Here is a 20525-nt window from a genome sequence, read left to right on the forward strand (position 1 = left end):
TTAACCTCATACTAGTTTTGTAGGTGATTAATTACCCTTACAACATTAGATTATTATGAATTTTATTATATATTTACCTTTACCAGTGGGACAGATTTATTTTCTTATGTTTTCTTATTACTAATTAGTACTCTTTCATTACAGCTTAAACAAGTTCCTTTAACTTTTCTTGTAAGGTCGGTCTATGTCAATGAATTCCTTCAGCTTTTGCTTGTCTGGAAAGTTCTCTCCCCTTCAATTCTGAGTGACAACTTTATCAGGTAGAATATTCTTGGTTGCAATTTTTTTTTTCTTTCAGTACTTTCACTATATCATACCACTCCCTTCTAGGATGCAAAGTTTCTACTGAAAAACCTAATCTGTTGATAGTCATATGGAGGGGTTCCCTTGTAATTGTTTTTCTCTCGCTGCTTTTAAGATTCTCTCCTTGTCTTTATGTTTTGACATTTTAATGTGGTCTGGGTCTCCTGGATCTGAGTGTTTGTTTCCTTCCCCATGTTAGCAGAGCTTTCAGCCCCTTTTTTCTTCTTCTGGTATCCCTATAGTGCAAACACTGGTTTGCTAGATGATGTAGCACATAGTTTCTTAAGCTACGTTCACAAAAAGATGCTGCTCTGATTGGGTGAATTCCACTGCGTTGTCTTTTGAGTTCAGTGATCTTTTCTTCCACTTCATCTAGTGTATGGTCTGTTTTGGTTCAGGTATTGTATTCTTAATTTCTGTGACTTGACTTAATATTTGGTATTTTCCTATATTTTCTGTTTCTTTGTTGAAGTTCTCACAGTGTTCATCCGTTCTTCTCCCAAGCTTGTTAAGCAGCTTTATAATCATAGAGCTGCTTTTTAACCCTTTAGCAAGTAAATCACTTATATTCTTTTCACTCAGGACCTTTTTTGAGATTTTTATTTTGTTCTGTTTGGAACATTTTTCTCCGTTTCTTCATTTTCCTTGATTTTATGTGTTTGTTCCCATGCATAAGATAAAACAGTCACGTCTCACAGTCTTGAGGGAGTGGTCTCTTGTAAGAAAGAACCTTATTGTTCAACCTTATTGCCCTAGCTCTCTGTTGTTTTTCAAACCCCTGTGATTGTTCAAGCAGCTTATTTTTAGTGGCTCCCAATAGTTGAGGGTTTGTCAACACCTGTCAGTGTCCCAAAGAGGGGCTCAGTCAGCACCCAGATTCAGGCTGGTTAGAGGCCAGACCTTCAGGCAGCAGCTTTTAAAGTATATGAATATATAGAGACCACAAGTGTAAATTCCACTAGCCAGAGAGCCTGGTGACCTGGAAATGTCATCTGGGTGGCAGTCACAAAAATCACAAGTTCCTTTCCAGGAGATGTCAGCACCCTGGAATGAGGCAGATAGAGCATAAAGGGTGGGGTTCAGACTCAAAACCCAAGCTTCTCCCTGTGGTGGAGAAGCTTGGGTTTTGAGTTCCCTCCTGAGTGTGGGTCATGGCACCAAAAGGGCGGTTTACAGGGAGATTGTGCCCGGCCTCTCCTACCTGCTGTTGTGGGGTTCTCTTCCTAGTTCACCTGATGTGTAGGAGTCACTCAGGCAGTTTGGGATTTTTTCAGAGGAAACTCTTCGATGTGCTACTGTAGATTCAGTCTGTCTGTGGGAGGTGGTGAGTTCTGGATCTTCTTATGGTGCTGTCTTGGACCTGCCTCCTTGACCTTGTTTAAAGCACTGCAGTCTCAGCATCTGGCTGGTCTCCTGGAACACTTTCTCCACCATTCTGTGACCTTAAGCATGAACTTCCCAGGTCTCATCTGTTAAATACATAGAATATGAAAGATCAAAAGTCATTTCAATTCCAGAAACAATTGAAGAAGCCTCTACTGTGTTTCAGGCACTGCCAGATGCTGAGGTAGTAGAAAAATCAACATCCTCACCCTCAAGGGAATTAATCAAGGGAAGTAAAGTAGGAAAATCAGATGGTAGGCTTCTCATGTGGTGCTAGCGGTGAAGAACCTGCCTGCCAGTGTGGGAGACCTAAGAGACGTGGGTTCAATCCTTGGGTCAGGAAGATCCCCTGGAGAAGGGTATGGCACCCCACTCCAGTATTGTTGCCTGGAGAATCCCACGGACAGAGGAGCCTGGCAGGCTATAGTCCATAGGGTTGCAAATAATTGGACATGAGGGCTTAAGTGCTGAGTTGCTTCAGTCAAACTCTGCAAAGCAGATGCTATTTCTTCATCCCCATGTCCTCAGCCAGGCTCAGGGTAAGAAATGACCACTGAGTAACGTGGAAATAAGTATTTCCAGGAATAAGGGATGATGGTGATTACAGGGGACTCAGGAGTCACCTGAGAAGTGAGGAAATGGAAACATGAACAGGTGAGATGACCGTGACAGTGGCTCAGCCAGGACATCATGTCCAGGTGACTGTGTTCCTGCCCTTCACAGCTGTGGGGATCCTTCCACAAGGCAAGGCTACATGTATTTACCATCTTCACCTTCCTGACTTGGAATCAGGGCCTCCTTGAAGGTTTGTTGAAAACGGTGGAGCCTCTCGGGAGATGAAAGCACACACAACCTTTAAATGTAGTTTAGGGGGTTCACCGGTAGGATTGTATCTTCAGAGCTGCGCCATCCTCCCAGCAGCCTTCCTCTCCTGGGAACAAGCCATGTTTCATTGTCCTCTGCTGGGTTCCAGCCTAAGCAGCACACTGCTCTTTATAAATAAGGCTGCTCATTAACGCAGGAGATGGAGGAGTTCATGAGTGTTCCGTGGGCCAGATGATAGAGCACATGACTCTTCTCTTTTCAGCTCCAATGTTGTATCCCAAGGGATTGGGTCCTTTTAGCAATCTCATCTGTTCTGTCCTGGGAGGCATTTAAAACCAGTTTGGAATAACACTGATCTGGAGTCCCTGTTCCTGGGGCTGGGAAGGACCCTTCTGCTGCAGCCCCCAGGCTCGTGCAGCTCTGTGTCAACCCTCTCTGAGAGTCGCCAGTGCCCTTGTGCTGAGCTAGTGCTGGGCTGGGGGCCCTGCACAATCCTGGGCTCAGGAGCTCTGCTGTGCCAGTCCTTCAAAATAGGTTGAAACAGGCTACATTTTCCCCCCACCAAATGACTAGTGACCTAGGTATAATCCTTTATAGTTTATTTAGTTATCTGATGTAGGCTAAGAAAAAAAAAAAAAAAAAACCCCACATCTATAGTACTCAAATGAGGAAACATGCTAGGAGAGGTATACCAAAGATCACTCCCCAAATATTTAGTGGGGTGAAACATAGCTCTTTTGTCACTAAATCCCAGATTCTTTCTACCTTTCCGTGCTGACTCATTTTTCCCTGAGTCTGTACAGTTCTCTCTGATTGGAGAATTACATGCAAGAAATATCCTCTGGTGAACACAGAGCTGGTTACCTGGTCCCTACGTCCATTTTGTAAAACACTGTGCTGCTTGTGTAGCCCCTTTGTTAATTTATTCTACAGTGACTGAGCATATCTGGCTGGCAGAGGACATCTAAGGTACAGCCCAGGGATTGGCTCTGCTTCCGTGTGTGCTTTCTTTGGACAGTGACTGATTCTCTTTTTCTCCTGCAGAAATGCCAGATAATGCAGCAGCTTTGCTGGGCACTTGCTGTAAGCTCCAGATTATCCCTCCACTGTATCACCTGGTAAGGACCCTCCCTGAGGGGACCTGGGGTGGGTAGGAACAGGGAAATGAGGGGGAGATGAATAGCCAGCAGCTGATAAAACTTGTTAGGTTTTCTCATCCACAATAGCCCTTCAAAATAGGTTAAAACAGATATTACTAACCTCACATTCTTTTACACCCTGCCTACATCACACACCACGTAGGAAGACCAAAGCTCAGAGGGAAAGGAGTTATTTGGAGAACTTGCTAGCAGGGCTAGGACTTGAACCTTGTCTTTGTTCTCCATGTCTCATGATTTCGGCATTTCTTGGAGAGAGTTTTGGCCAAGGCTTGTTTGTTGCACTGTTGCAGGGAAGGGGCCTGACACCATATTATTTGCCATGCCGGTTCTATGGCTGGACCAGTCTGATTCAGCATTGAATTCAACAGGGAGGTATTCAAGAGGACTGCTTTGTCTCCGGGAGACATTTCATTTTCTCTTAGGACTATCATTAGCTTCATGCCCTCGGGAAATGTCATGGCAAGAGTAAGAGTTAAGTAATGATGAGCTTAGCCCTGAAAGTCAAGGTTAAGTTTTCCTTTTTAAATTACAAATTGGGTCATTAACAGAAGGAACCATCCATAGGCCGGGGCAGCTCCTCTAATGTGGCTTCTGCAGGTGTTGCTCAGCCTGGGGCAGACAAGCAAAGCATACCTGGTTATTTATTTTGAGGCCTGGTTCCTATAGGCTGATGCCAGCATGCTGTTTAAACCCAAAGAACTAAAACCTGGAGCTCTGCAGCCAGGTCTGTAAAGCAGGTGTTAGGGTAGACTGCCTACATAGGGCCCTGCAGTTTGTTACTCATCTGCCCTGGGAACTTGTCAGCACGGTGGTTACTGCCTTTGGTGCATCTTTGTGTAGCAGAGACCTGTGGAAACTGCAGCAAGGCATCATTCCAAGGAGCAGTTTAGGTGTCATTCACAACTGAAAGCAGATCCTCACCACTCAGAGGAATACTGTGTTCTTGTACTTTGACCACATAAACTGAACTACTTGAAAATGAACCAGCATGAGATCGTCCTGCAGCCAGCTGAGGGTAAATGCTGATGGTGCAGTTTGGTTATGAAAATGATATGTATCATTATCTAATTGTCTGCAACGACAGTAGTTCTGCTTTCATAGCTTAGCTCCTTTTCATAGCAACTGAATATTTAGTATTTCCTAGGTCAGCCCTTACCATGTATTTACAAAGCCATCAACTGCATTCAGGAAGGATATACGAAAAGAAAATACTACCAAGACCACATTAGCTAACTCCCTCTCCCAACCAACTCACACTTAGGCGTCATCTTCCCTCCAGGTCTGCTCTAGGATTTGATCCCACATCACATTCACCAGAATTCAGCTGCTGGTGTTCTAGGAGTAGCTCTTAGGATGCACTTGGAGTTCTAGCACAGCTGGTATTCTACTTTGGCGTACTATCCACCCATAGAGTCATTTGTTCACCTTTGTGGGGCTGCTGAATATAAACAAATAATTTTTCTTTAAAGACCTTCCTGAGACTCATATAATCTCCCCTAGATATCGTAATAACATTTCTTAAGACAGCAAGGCTCCTGCCTCCTGAGGAAATTTGAGTATCTTATATTTCTTCTAGGGATTTACTTAGAGCAAGGTACAAAAATCTACCTGCATTCCTGTCCTGTCTGGTGGCCAGAGTAAGTTTGAGAGGCTTTCTAAAAGGCTTTTGAAAGAACAGTGTCAAATACACTCACACCTTTGCAAACTGGTGAAAGAAATGGTAAGAAGGTGAGTTTATAATCATCTAGAGAGAATGTTAATTTCACACCTCCACTCCCTCAGGTGTGACTGTAGTCTCTCTTTTATACCTAGAAGTGCCTCTGGGTACCTGGGGTTGGCAGATGTTCAGAGAGGCAGGCAGGGTTTTGCTGGGCACTTTTCCACCAGACCCAGGACACAGCCCACCATGCTGTTGGCAGGCTTTAGCCTTCGCCAGTGGAGCTCATTCTTATGTCACCAGATGTGGTCACGCTTAAATAACAGCAGACCAGATCCACTTTCTGGGCCACATGGTAAGGGAAGCCTCTGGTTACACTGGGTGAATCTACAAGGTGTATGGATTTGTAAGGCTGGTTTGTAAGTACGTTTATATGCAAATAAGTGCCGTCCTTTGGCCACTGGGGCAAGCTGCATATTTCTTTCACTAAGGCTGTCAGTGCTCAGGACATGTCTGGAATTCTTTTGGATTCCCTTCAGATTCATTTAAAATTCACGCATACTTTATAAGGCTTAACTTCATTTAAAATTTTACTCTCATTACTAATTTGATCAGGTTCTGAGTGCCTGTTTAAAATTCATATCTCCTGGCAAATTTGTAATTACTACAGACTAAAAACAAATGTATCAGAGGCACTGCTCAAGACCCTAAAAGCAAAGGTTCCAATGTTCTGAGCAGTTGCAATTAGAGCAGCGTCTGATGTGACCTCTCTGAAGAAGTGAGGGTCTGTGTTCCAGGTGGGGTATAAGGTGAGCACGCTGGACAAGGTCCCTGTTCTTCAGGGCAACTTAGGTTTTAATACACAGAGCAAACAGGGAATAGCAAGAAGATAATGTCAGATACAGTAAGTATACGAAGACAATAAGATAATGTAATAGTGGCTGGGAGGTGGGAGTAGTGAGTGAATCGATGGAGAGAGGAGTAGGAAAGACCCATCATGTGGCATTTCAGCTGACAACTCAGAGATGAGAAGGAAAGTTCTATGGGATCTCTGGAGGAAGGATATCACAGGTGGAAAGAAGAGGAAGGTTGAGGCAGAGAGCATTGGTAGATCAACTATGGTACCTACCTTTGAGGAGTTCATGCAAATATACGTAAGAAATTCTAACACTTAAAGTAAAAAAACAAACTTTACACACTGTGTATGAGAAAGTTACATTCTGACCTTTCTAATCTACTGGAGTTAATGGATCCAATAGAAAGTAGAGTCCAGAGAGTAGGGGTTCAGTCAGAAGACTACTTGGACAGTAAGGAGATCAAACCAGTCAATCTTAAAGGAAATCAACCCTGAATATTCACTGGAAGGACTGATGCTGAAGCTCCAATACTTTGGACACCTGATGCAAAGAACTGACTCATTGGAAAAGACCCTGATGCTGCGAAAGATCGAAGGCAGGAGGAGAAGGGGATGAGAGAGAACGAGATGGTTGGATAGCATCACCGACTCGATGGACATGAGTTTGAGCAAGCTCCGGGAGTTGGTGATGGACAGGGAAGCCTGGCGTGCTGCAGTCCATGGGGTTGCAAAGAGTCGGACATGACTGAGCAACTGAACAACAACAGATGACTCCAGGCAAAGTGGATAAAGTCAGGCCTGAGGTCCTTGCCTGAGCCAAATATATCCTGTTACAGCTCAAGGGTTTTCCCTGTTCTACTTGGAGAATTTAAACAACTTAACTAGTTTTTTTCCCCATAATTAGCTAGAAGTGCTAATGTTATTATCTGATGATGTGGACTTTCTATAATGTTTTTTGGTGAATTTGTTTACATGTGTCATTTTAGCTCCGTGCTCTGTCTCATGATGGTGTGTCTGATCTTGGAGACCCAGCTTTGGCTCCTCTGAAAGATACAGAAAAGTTTGGGATTGTGCAGCGTCTGTTTGCCACAACTGCCATTAACTTGGAGAAAATGCAATCATCTGTGAAAGCTGCCAGCAGGGAGGACCCTAACGTCTTACCGCTGATACTTTACATCAGCCTGAATGGACTCTGTGCTTTGGGCAGAGCACAGTAACAGTGTCATGTGCGGATTACAGGTACAGGCACACCTCATTTTATTGCACTTCACAGACAATGCATTTTTTTTTTTTTAAGCAAATTGAAGGTCTGTGACAACCCTGCATTGAGCAAGTCTATTGGCACCATATTCCCAACAGCATTTGCTCACTTGTGTCTGTCACATTGTGGTAACTCTCCCAATATTTCGGACTTTTTCATTATTATATGTATCATGGTGATCTGTGATCGTTGATGTTACTATTGCAAAAAGATTATAGCTTGACTTGCTGAAGGCTCTGATGATGGTTAGCATTTTTTAGCAATAAAGTATTTTTAAGGTATATACATAGTTTAGACATAATGCTATTGTACACCTTAACAGACTATAAGATAGTATAAAAATAAGTTTTATATGCACTGAGAAACCAACAAATTTGTGTGATTTGCTTTACTGCAGTGGTCTGGAACCAAATCTGCAGTATCTGAGGTCTGCCTCTGCATATTATCAGCTAAGGCTGGCTATTTTTCAGCATCATTCAAATACTGCCTTTGGGGCTTAGGTCACCATGGTAAATGATCAAGTAGATGAATTTATCTAATAGGTTAAGAAGTGGTGGCTTTTTGTATTACAAATCACCTTGAATTCAGCTACCAGGTACTCGGTACAGGGTTTTTTCATGGGAGGCCCTCCTCTGCTGGTAACCCAGTGTCCGAATTATAGACCCCAGCACCCCAGCTGGAGGAAGGTAAAGAATTCTAAGCCAGAGTACTCAGATCTTTTCCCTGCAGGAAAAAAATAATAGGTCCATCTATCACTTTATTTTCCCCACTTTCTGTTAAACAAAAATAGATGAGGCTGACACTTAGATCCAAAAATTCATTTTAAATTATGAATGCTGTGGGGAGGCAGTTTCTCTTCATAGAAGGCTACATTTTGAATATGCTGTATGCTATGCCGTGACTGAAAAATGAACTGTAAATGCCACTAGAGAACATAGTCTTCTGCTAAACAAAATTATGTTAAAAAAATAACCTAACTAACTGCAGGACACACTTCTCCTTAGTATATATGCATTTTATTTATTTGACTTTTTGCCGTGCTTTGATCAATATACCAATCCTATGTCTAGAGCAGTGTGATTTTGCATGCAGGTTGGATGTTTAATTTGTAAAATGCTACATATTGTATCAAAGGAACTTTGAACTGTGTATATATTTTTCTTATTTGTTCTGTTTTCATATCCTTCTGCTATGAATAGCCTGAACTGTCTCCTGAGTGCTCCTAATGCCAATGCTAATATCCACTGGGGACCTGAAGCCACTTCTGCTCTCCCTCCGCAAAAAGTCACTGAGACCTACTGCTAGAGTCCGACTTACTTTAGGGGCAGGAGGCAATGGGGACGAGGGCTAGCAGCTGGAACATGCTATGTTACTCAGCACCTGTTTTTTATCTCAACATCGCCTATTTATTCCCTTCCTGTGCTTCAGATTTTAATTAACGTTAATAAGCAAGAAATGAAGAAAATAACCCTTTCATCACCTCTATTAAAAATTACACTAAATCATGTAGCTATTATGCAAATATTTAAGATATGTAAGAAAGAAAGAGTTGTACAGTGTGGTGGCAACAACATAAAAAAATAAGCACCTTATACACAAATTGGAAAGGAACATGCAAAAGTCAGGATAGTTGTGCTGAGATGGTGGCACTATACCTACCTGTTTTTTCTGCTTTTCTGAAATAAAATGAGTATAAAGCACATACTGCAGACAGAATGTGTGATATGAATCTACTTGCATGAAAAACAGATATCCATGTATCTCAATGCCTACGAAATCTCATTTAAGAGGTCACAAGAAACCCAACAGTGTCTGCTTTGAGGAAAGAATTTAGAGGTTGGGACAAGAGGCATTGGTTGGGGTGGGTGGGGGTGGGATGGGGTGGTTCATCTTTCTGTTAGAATTTTGTATGTATTATCCTGAGTTAAAAAAATAATAACAACAAAAACTGCCAAACATTAAAAACTAGAGACAGACTTAAGACAGAAAGAAAAGAAGCCATCCAAGCAAGTGCTGAAAGTCTGGGTTACATTAAATAGCAACTGAGGCAGTCTCTTTCCACAATGGCCCTAAGATTGGCCAGTAATCCTGTTGGACTGTGTTGTAAACATTAGTGATTGAAAACGATGTAGGCATATGCTGCTACAGCAGATTCCCACTGGGATGTGGTGGATGAGGTAGTGTTGGGCTCCAGTGAGGGTGCGATAGGTTCTTCTAACTAACTGGTATCCTCACCATTAAATATTATTATTAACTTTAAATATACCTTTATTTACTGCTTGAGATTCAGAACTATCCTTCTTTTAGTAATTAGATTTGGAATCAAGGCCTAGTATCCCAGAACACCTAGAAAACAGATAATAAATATAGTAGTATTTCCTAGAACAGAACAGCCACCTTAACTCTATTTCCATAACTACTTCTGTTTCATAAATGGGGATAGGAAGAAATGCTGACACGATTAGTTAGTGTGGTATGGCCCATAGAAGGTGTTCATGACCTAATAAATCTCTAGAACCTGGCAGAAAGGGTGTTTTTAAGGTACTGGACCTTGAGATGGACAGATGACCCTGGATTATCTGGGTGGACCCTTAAAGAATCCAAAAGGGTTAGTGAGAGACAGATTTGGCCAAAGAAAATGCAGGAAAAATGAGGCATGAGAAGAATTCAGTGCTGCTGCTGGCTCTCCAGATAGAGGCCGGTTCAAGGACAAGAGAGTAGTTGGTCAGCCAGCCAGCAAGGAAGTAGGGACTTCGATCCTACAACTGCATGGAACTGGAGACCACCACCAACCTGCAAGAGCCTAGATGCATATTCTCCTCCGGACCTGCAGGTAGGAGCCAGGGCAGGGTCTGGGAGACAACTTCCCTTCAGCCTTACGAGAATTGTTCGTGAGACTTGTGTTGAGTTTTGGACCTACAGAACTGAGATGATAAGATGTGCTGTAAGCTGCTAAGTCTGTGGTAATTTGTTATTGCAGTGATAGAAAACCAACAGGTTGTATAAGGTGGAAGAGTGAGTCACAGTTGGACCCTTGAACAACATGGGTCTGAACTGCACCAGTCCACTTATATGAACACCCAACTGTGTTTATTAAGGGAATGATGACTTTATGTAAAATCTAATTTTGGGGAACATAAGTGAAATACTCTGAAATAAAACATAATATTTTCTTGGATCAGTTCCCCAAGTCCAAACAAATAAAGCAAACATATGCAAATGGGACCCAATTAAACTTAAAACCTTTTGTACAACAAAAGAAACCATCAACGAAACAAAAAGGCAGCCAATGGAATGGGAGAAAATATTTGCAAATGATGCTCCTGACAAGTGGTTAGTATTCAAACTATACACACAGCTCATATGACTCAATTATTGAAAAAATCCAACAAAAAATGGACAGAAGACTTGAATAGATATTTTCCCAAATAAGACATACAGATGGCAAACAGGCACATGAAAAGATGCTCAACATTGCTAATTATTAGAAATGCAAACCAAACCCACAATGAAGCATCACCTCAAAAGGGTCTGAATGGTTATTATCAAAAACTCTACAAATAACAAATGTCAGAGAGGATGTGGACTGAAGGGAACCTTTCTTCCTACGTTGTTGGCAGGAATGTAAATTGGTATAACCACTATGGAAAACAGTATGGAGGTTTGCTCAAAAACTAAAAATAGAACTAATGTGATCCAGCAATCCCACTATTTGGAAAAAAAACAAAACCACTAATTTGAAAAGCTACACGCACCCCAGTATTCACAGCCGCATTATTTACAATAGCTAAGACATGGAAGCAACTCAAGTCCCATCAACAGATGACAGGATTAAGAAGATTTGATATATACACATATACACAATGGAATATTACTTAGCTACAAGAAATGAATGAAATACTGGCACTTGCAACAATGTGGATGAACCTAAAAAGAATTATGCCTAGTGAAGTAAGTCAGACAAATACTATACAATATCACTTATATGTGGAATCTAAAAAATAAATACCAATGAATATATACACAAAACAGAAACAGGCTCACAGACGCAGAAAACAAACTTGTGGTTACTAAAAGGGAGAGGGACAAATTAGGGATGTGAAATTAACTACTGTTTATAAAGTAGATAAGAAATAAGGATTCACTGTACGGCATAGGGAATTATACCCACTATCTTATAATAACCTATAATGGACTATAACCTGTAAAAATACAGAATCACTATGTTGTACAGTTGAAACTAACACATATTATAAAGCAACTATATTTCAACAGAAAAACATTCTTTTGGAGACATCAGAAATCCACTAGACTAGCAATTCTTGCACTGTAGGGTATGGAATCCTAGAAAACTAGCTTGGGAAAGAGTTGCCAAAGTACCTTTTCTGGAAACAGGCTTCCCGCACTCACCCCATTCCCGCCTCCATCTCTCGGTCAGTCCGGCGGGTCCTCCTCCCCTTCTCGTCGCAGGCCTCAGGGCTGAGCTGTGAGCCACTCTTTTCTTGGCTAACTGGGAAATGGTCCTAGTATTCATGCCATCTAAACGTAGAAGTCTTCTCTTGATCCTGTATTTTAATCTTCCCTGTCTCTGGAATTCTTTAAGTCGTCTTTGAAAGCTATGGAATCTTTGGGCTGGGATAGATGGAACAATAATTAGGGTTTCCTTGTTAAAACACAAAAGGGAGGCAGGTGAAAAATTTATAAATTTTGGTGGGGAAAATCTGACATTAGAAGCTTTTAACACAGATGATTAGCAGTTCAAAGAAATTGCCAAAATTAGCCTGATGCCTTCTATATTTTACCATCTTCAAGCCTTATTTCTACCTATAAATGAAACACTACATTTTTTCCATATTAAGTATTTATTTCTTTATATATACAAAAATATTTTACCAGGAGTATGCAGTCTCACAGATTGAACATTTCAGTAAATTTCATTTTGGACAACATATTAATAATGTGAAAAGAAAAATTTACAGGGACAGTTGCTGAGAAGTCAATACTTACTGTACTGCAGGTAAATTTTATTTATACAAGGACAGCAATAATGTTTCTTTTATACAGGTACTAGTAATACAATTACTTGGAAAGCAGTAGCAATTTTATTTTTAAACTTTTTCACTTTTAGCAGCTTGTTCAGCTTTGATTTTTTGGTTGTTAACAAGTATTTTGCCCTCCATTAAAAAAAAAAAATCTCTTCTACCATCATTTCACAGACTAGAGGTTAAAAAGAGCATGCATATGTTTTCAAAATAAAAATATACCAAATGAAATGGGGGAAAAACACCCAAAGTCTTCACATCAGATTTTCATCATGGGCTCTTAATAGAGCTAACATAACATGTGGAAATTATACCAGGTGCTGAACCCCAGTGTTCATTCTTCTAGCAAAATCCAAGATAACATTTTCTTAAAAATCAATGTTACTGAAGAAACAGGAGTCAGCAGTTCTTTTTTAAAGAGAACACACAGCCAAAAGAAGTATTTACCTTGTATTTCAGTTACAGATGGAGATCAGCTATTCCTCAAATCAAGTTCCACTAAAAAGACTAAGGCATTTCTCAGTTAGACCATGTTTATCAGAACAAAGTATGTTCTGCAAAGTCTGCAAAGTAAGGTTACTCACACCACTGCCTGCCTCTATTTAAGAATAAGACGAGAACATATTTTAATTGGTAATGACTTATGGTTTAGTGTTAATAATAAATAGAGCAGAGTTTCCCTCTTCCTCCAAGCTCCCAGGCCTCCTTGACTGATGTGAAGGTTAAGTTTCAGGCATAGTTTGTCATATTTGCATGTTTCTACCCCTGGCTTGCTGTGGCTGAAGTGCAATAACGATATTTATTCCCAACTTTTAAAATAAGACCTCTTGGCTTTTGCTCTGTGTTAGTGACGGTACTTGTTCACTGGGACTCAAGACAGATTTACAAGCATTAAGTCATTTAATCTGCAAGTGGCATTTACATCATCTGTAGATGTGTTCATTCAGTTTGTGCTGGAGATTAGAAAACAATTAAAGCTGGTAGGGGAAAAAAAGAGAATTGTTGCTTCTGGCCAGCTCTGGTCTATGGAGGAAAGTCAGATTTCTCACAGCACTGCAGTATCAGCCAGTGGCCCTGAAGCAGGTAGAGAACAAAACTAAAAAAAAAAATGCATTCCTGTTGGATTTGAGATCCCCCAACTGGAGGTAATTGAATATGTTTCCCCTTTTAAAGAAACAAATGCCTTTTAAACTTAATACTATGGGTTAAACAATAGGGCTGCAGTGACAAATTTCAGGCAGAAGAATAAGGTAAGCAGCTTTAAGGGGCAAAGATCAGAGTGCCTTCAGATGTAATAGAGTACTGGATTGCTTACTTAAATTTTGTTTGACTTGTGAGTTGTCTGGTTGGTGAGAAGAAGGATTTCCTAAAGGTCTGGACTTAACCTCTTTCAGGCTGGAACAACATCCTCAGAGCTGTTTTAGAACTGAAGGCAGAATTTCTAAGTGGTGTGTACCTATCACTATGTTACCTCCAAGAGAGGTACACTTTAAAACTAAAAAATAAGCAAACACAGGGCAAATGAATATATATAATAAACAGACAAAGTAGCTTAATAAGGATTTTCCAATTTACCATTTACCTCATCAGAGTTATAAATTACTTCTTGTAATTTAAGGTGAAGAAGATAAATATTAAGTTAGCCTTATTTAACAAGTGTATTATTAAAAGGGAGATGTAAATTTTATCAATGGTCATATGGTCAGGAGTCATAATTAGGATCTCAGCCAGTAGAAGTGCACCAGCTCTATTTTTATCAAAAGAGAGACTATTTTAAAGAATGCAGTGCAGTGTACTGCAGAAGTAGTGCAAATCATGCTTTTAAAGTCTTACCTTAGAAATGAGATATCATCATTCCTTCACTTTCTAGTGTTTTAAGGACTCATTTTTGATTCTGTGTACTAAGTCATTCCAGAAACACACAAAGTAATATGATAAATTATGGAAAATATTAAAAATAAAACTTGAAGCTAACAAAAATAGTTAAAAATAATCTTACCTTAAGAAAATTATAGAATCTTCTTCAGACATATAATGTATATGTAAAAACTGATATGATGAATTATTACTCAATTGTATTCTTAAAAGTTTGTGAATATTAACTTGTACTATATACAATAATCCTATTATTTAAAATACTGAATTTCTCCCAAGAACTCCAAATCCATTACAGATGTTATTACATGAATTCTCACAACAAATCCAAGAGAAGGGCAGGTACTATAATCTCTAAGCCTGAACCATATCTCAAATTCATTTGAAGGTTTAAATAAGTATTTCCCAAGAGGTTTCCATCCAGGACTCTGTCCTTTTTCCCTAAGGAAATTAAGTTAGAATAACTTTCTGAGCTTAATTCCAAATATATTTTTCAGAAAGGGGATTAGTATCTGCCTCAAAGTAAACCCAGAGCCTCTGAAAACTATGTGAAAAATTTCATAATGTCTAAGAATTTGGAAATAATTAAAAATGTAAGAGCATTAGTAATAATTACATAGTGAACATTTTAGTATTATTATCCATATATCTTGGGAGAATTTTACATTATTATACACATAGCTGTATATATATATATATATATATATATATAATGTATATGATGACTCAAACATTTAAAAAATGACCTGCTAGCTATATACAGAAAACTTCAGGATTGTTTTTTCCATATGTAGTATAAAGACTCATCACTATAAAATTATTGGCTTCCTAGCCTGTGGTTTCTGGAAAATGGGGTGTTGTTTCAGAAGTCATAAAAGTACAGTGTTAAGTAGACCAATTTTCAAAACTATATGTTTAATATTTACCAGTTTAAAATGATTATACCTAACTCCATGGCTATCCATCTTAAAAATCAACCCCAATCACTGGATTGTGACACTTGTTATCCATTAAAATAAGTACAGATTTAAATGACTCTTTAAAACAAAGATCATCTTCTATGGTCACTGGGATATTATGGTCAAAGCAGTTAGTACCTGGCCATAGTCTACAATGCTACACTAACATATTTTATTGCTAATTTGCATTCTTTTCTAAATTTGTGTTAATATCCAATTTGCTCTTTTAAAGAAAACTTGTCCTTATAAGCTATTATATTAAATTTACTAGATTCTAGAATCTAGGGTTCAGGCTACTGTTGCTGTACTGGGTTTATGATATGATTTCTACCTTAGAAAGCTATGTTCAGCAGTTGTATGGTAAAAGTAAACAAAGTCCTGATGTATTGGATAGTATTTGACACTATCCAAATATCAAACAGAAATGGAAACTGCATAATCAAGGCTTGGTTATAATAAAAGGAAAAATTCTACTTGAGTACATCACACATATTACACTAGTTACAGTTAAATGACTTATCCAGGGACATCAACTCTATGGATATGGGATATTTGTATGTTTAAAAATATATATAATATTTAGCTGTATATAAATAATCATGCCCTGAATGCTGAATGTGGATACTCACCTGTCCACAAGGAATCCTCAGGTGCATTAGTATGTTGGCACATTGTTTCCCAAAAGCATATGCACTTGTATTTTTAACGATTACCAACTGTTCAACATCACGTTCAACTATTTTCTCTTCAGTAGAGCTAGTTATCTTAGACCTTCCCTACAGGAGAAGTTCACATTCCCTTGATCACAACTATACTCTCACTGCTATAGGAGAATTCTGGGGCTTCTGGGACTTCTTGCCCCAGCAGAGCTCTGCTGTTTCCTACAGAACCAGATGGGACTTCAGTTTCAAGTTCAATGACTCTTTATTGAGACTGATGAACTTTGCTATAAATTGATTCTTTTCAGCTCTGGCATCTAAATGGAAATGAAATCAACTGCACTGTTCCATTTTATATTAGGAGGAATCTCATGTGTATAAGCTAGTTATGAATACCATTTATAATAGAAATAACTCTTAAGTGTAGACTGTTTTCTAAATAATGTGCACTTTATACCATGTGATAAGGCCTAAAATATGTCTGATGTAAAAACCATCTCTGTTGTGTTGATGGGTAAAATATCCTGTGGACTTCTTGAGCTGCTCCAGTGATCCCCAAGAGGCTGCAAGCAGCAACTCCGGTGATCCCCAAGAGGCTGCAAGCAGCAACTCTGGTGATCCCCAAGAGGCTGCAAGCAGCAGCTCCGGTGATCCCCAAGAGGCTGCAGGCAACAGCTCCGGTGATCCCCAAGAGGCTGCAGACAGCGGCTCCGGTGATCCCCAAGAGGCTGCAAGCAGAGGCTCCAGTGATCCCCAAGAGGCTGCAGGCAGTGGCTCCAGTGATCCCCTAGAGGCTGCAGGCAGCGGCTCCAGTGATCCCCAAGAGGCTGCAGGCAGCAGCATGAAGGCACACTGCAGAAGACACCATACTTCCTGAGAATGTGGAAATAAAATTTCTCTTAAAATTTACAGCGTGTTGAGATGCTAAGTCATGGGACATCATCTTGACACTGTGCTTTGATTCATCTTTAAGAAGCCAAGACTTTTGATGTAAATGTACGTGGTTTAAAAGTTACCAAAGTTACTAAAAGGTATGATCCATTTTGCTACCAATTTCCTATTCTAGGACAGTGAACCTCAATACAGCTATTTGGATGTTTGGTTTCATTGTGAAAAAGAACAGTGTGCCTGCTGCTTATTACCATGTATTTTCTCTTCCCTCTGAGTCCTCCGGGCTAGCATTCCATGTGACAGCTTAGCTGAGGGGAAAACAAATTTCAGCAGTCAGGGGTCTGGTGCCTACCACCAGACAAAGATGATCACCAAGGTTTAAGCACCTAACCCTTTAAGTGTGAATACTGTTTACGTGAAAAGCTAGCAGCAGTATAAAATATGGCTAACTTAGTTTAACAATAATCTGCATCTCTGAATATACTTTAGAAGAATTTATACCATCAAAGAATCCTAAAGGAAGATATTAACTGAGATGAATTTTGGAAATTTCTATATGTTAATGTATCTAAAGAACTGTTTTCCTAATCAAAAAGTTTACTTCCTAAACAAAAAATACATTTCCTAACAAATGTAAAAAAATATATAAAACATTATTTAATACATATTATATAATACATACACTGTACATATTATATAATATATCTCATCTACTGAGATAAAACATTTGACAGTTTTTTCCAAATTTCATAAATTGCTCAATGGATTTGGTTCACAACAACAAACTGAAAAAATACCCTAATGATCACATCACACTTCAAAAAGCAAACTTATTGTTCACATAAACCCCCAACTGCAAACTTAGAGGCATTTTTCAGCATCACAGAAATTTTCAGAGGCATGATACATTTGCTGATCATATCCTAATAGAAAACTGTATAAAGCAATAGGTACACTTTTACCAGTTAAACTTTACAACAGATCAGCTTTCAGAGTCATTCTGCTGTAAGGTTTGCAAAATAAGGCACTCTCTTGGCCAGCATGGCCTTGCTTGCTGTGTACATGTTAACGAAGCATCAGCCCGTCACTGCAACAAATGAGAGTGCAAGGTATTGCTCTTCATTTTTTCAAGAGAGCATATGAAGGGAAAAAACTAATATAGCTGCATAAATTAGAAAGGATAGCCATACATCTCTGAAATAACGAAGCTATGTTGCACTGAGCAGACTTCTGATGTCAGATTTGGATGGTAGTAGACTAGCTGTAGCACTGACATTAAAATTCTGCTTCTGTAAGAAATTGAATATATTAGGAAAGAAGGCCAATAAACCATTATTTTTTCCTAATAAGAGTAGCTGACCCTTCACTAAATACTGAACTAAATGACAGCTTTACAAAACTATTTCAAGTATTCATTATCACAGTGAAAATCTGAGACCAATGTTAGAGTGAATGATTTGAAAATTCCTTGGATGAAAAAGGCAAGGGTACTAAATCAAAACATATACAAAATGCTTCAACGCATTTCTTTATGTGTTATGAATAGAAAGATTATCCATAAAAAGTTAGAAAAATTAAGATAAATTATATATTAGTACACCTTCTCAGCCACATTTTATATAAAAATTCAGAGTAGTGTACTGGTATTTCAATCTACACAATAAAAATGCCTGGACTTGGCAGATATCTTCTATCTGTGCATGTATTTTCTCAGTAGAAGGTTTATTTGTTGCAGTCACTTTTTGGAAGTTTTATTTGAACTGTGAACCTTACTGAATCATCAGTAAACCCAGCTGATTGGGACCCACTGTGGCTCCATTCTCAGTTTCTCTATGGCAGTCTGCAGTTTCTCAAAGGCTTTGTCTAGATTGTCATTGACGATGATCAAATCAAAATAGTGGTTGTATGCTCTTTGAATCCGTGCACTTTCATCCACTGTTTTCTTCAAGTCAGAGTCCTGTCAAAGAGTTTCAAGAGGAAAAGTTTATACAATGTATACTTACTTGCTCACAATCAACTCAAAGTGAAATAAGAAGTAACTAGGATGGATATTTGTTTTGAGTGTGATATCAATCCTCAAAATCTAATCTACATAGAGTGTTAAAAAATATATTACCATCTGTTCATAGCCAGTCATTCCAGCCGCATTCATGTTTGCATTTATGAGTATTCTGTGTCTTCTGTTTCACTGATACTAAGATAAGATTCCTAATTAAAAGACTATTGACAATAATCTTAAGGTGAAATCCAAAGTAATAAGGAATTATTGTAGGTCTCTAGCCTCCAGGTAGCACTAGTGGTAAAGAACCTGCCTGCCAATGTAGGAGATGCAAGAGACGCAGGTTTGATCCCTGTGTTGGGAAGATCTCCTGGAGGAAGGCATGGCAACCCACTCCAGTATTCATGCTTGGAGAATCCCATGGACAGAGAAGCCTGGTGGGCTACGGTCTATAGGGTCACAAAGAGCAGGACATGACTCAAGCATCTTAGCACAGCACAGCCCGACTACATCATCCTTCTCAAAATATTTTTACTTTATGGATTCTGTAAATCATGGAACCCAAATTTCAGTGGCTGTTAAGCTCAAAGCCAAATTTACTGCCTTTCTTTAAGAAAGAGAATCTTAGAAGAATAGTTTGAAGACTACACGCTCCCCACCCCCAACAACAACACACACACACTTTTATTTAATTTGTTGTATATTTCATTACTGTTTATATTTCATAAAATACTTCTAGTCATTCTGGAATATTTAGGGAGAATAAGTAAAGAACAGGCTTTTGCATGAGCAAGTAAAGCTTTTCATTAAATTGTATTTTGAAATTTCACAATACTTCTACAGGTTCTCCAAATATTCATTAGGTTCCTACTAAAATGTCTGTTTCATAATCTGTGGATATAACAGTGAATAAGACAGAACGGGTTCCTACTTTTTAGTGGAGGAGACAAATAAGAGGGCAAATAAAAACTTGCAAGTTGTAGTAAGTACTGTGAAAGAAACCAACCAGGAACAAAGAATTTTAAGAGACCTACCTTAGACAGAGTGACTCTACGCATGAATAAATGACATTTAACCTACCTAAATGACATTTAAATTGAGAACTATAGTGGAGGAAACAGCATTCCAGGCAGAGGAAACAACAAGGTAAAATCCAAGGGGAAAATAGATATTGAAAGACCACCAAAATGGATGGAGGACAAGGGAGGATGGGGTAATAAGTTGAGATAGCACAGGCTAGGTCATGGAAGACCTAGATGCGATGGAAAGACATCTCTGGATTATGACAGAGGCAGAGGAGATGGAAATGACAGCAGAATAGACATATATTTTGGTGACAAAATTATCAGGTTTAGCTGCTGGGCTGAATATGGAACGTGAGTAATATGAATGAATCAAAAATAGCTCGAGTTTCTAGCTTGAATAAATGGATAGTTGCAGAAGATGCAGAGTTGGGTGGGTGGGAGTGGGGAAAATATGATTTTGGGTGGGGGGTAAATAAAACATTCTACTTTGTACATGCTAAATTTAAGGTGTCTATGAGACATCCAAGTGCAGCTGTAATGTTAAGTAGGTGAATGCTAATGTAAATTGGAGCTCAGGTCTGGGTTATCTATACATAAACTAGGAACATCAGCCTAATAATGGTATATAAG

At 39.2% G+C, this 20525-nt stretch overlaps 2 protein-coding genes and 1 long non-coding RNA gene across 26 annotated transcripts in view; 1 reads left to right on the forward strand and 2 right to left on the reverse strand.

The window, feature by feature from the left end:
* Window positions 1-20525, forward strand: part of GSDME (gasdermin E) — a 90202-nt gene that overhangs the window by 63921 nt on the left and 5756 nt on the right. For 2 of the 5 annotated variants that reach the window (XR_014066633.1, XM_081533889.1), the window contains 3 exons: window positions 3556-3629; window positions 7171-7423; window positions 8645-9147. Coding sequence is in view for 3 of the 5 variants with exons in the window: in XM_081533889.1 (XP_081390015.1) it covers window positions 3556-3629; window positions 7171-7401 (305 nt within the window). In the remaining 2 variants the exon portion in view is untranslated. Of the gene's footprint in view, window positions 1-3555; window positions 3630-7170; window positions 9148-20525 lie in introns of those variants that run through there. The other 3 variants (XR_014066632.1, XM_081533888.1, XM_081533890.1) reach the window with 2 other exon arrangements.
* Window positions 49-12077, reverse strand: LOC145523509 (uncharacterized). 2 transcript variants are annotated; one of them, XR_014066637.1, is made up of 5 exons: window positions 11856-12077; window positions 9712-9791; window positions 4927-5109; window positions 1505-1772; window positions 49-1347 (listed from the first exon to the last, which is right to left on the reverse strand). It is a non-coding gene; the product is annotated as an uncharacterized LOC145523509 (long non-coding RNA). The 2 variants fall into 2 exon arrangements; XR_014066638.1 differs by lacking the exon at window positions 9712-9791 and having other exon boundaries at window positions 96-1347.
* PALS2 (protein associated with LIN7 2, MAGUK p55 family member) overlaps window positions 18384-20525 on the reverse strand; it is a 405603-nt gene continuing 403461 nt past the window's right edge. For all 19 annotated transcript variants that reach the window (XM_081533867.1, XM_081533868.1, XM_081533883.1 and 16 more), the window contains one exon: window positions 18384-18828. In XM_081533867.1, coding sequence (XP_081389993.1) covers window positions 18652-18828 — 177 coding nt within the window. In that variant the 3' untranslated portion in view covers window positions 18384-18651. The remainder of the gene's footprint in view (window positions 18829-20525) is intronic.

This window comes from Giraffa tippelskirchi, chromosome 10, assembly GCF_054371585.1.
Source record: "Giraffa tippelskirchi isolate mGirTip1 chromosome 10, T2T-mGirTip1v1.2.pri, whole genome shotgun sequence".
Taxonomy (NCBI): Eukaryota; Metazoa; Chordata; class Mammalia; order Artiodactyla; family Giraffidae; genus Giraffa; species Giraffa tippelskirchi.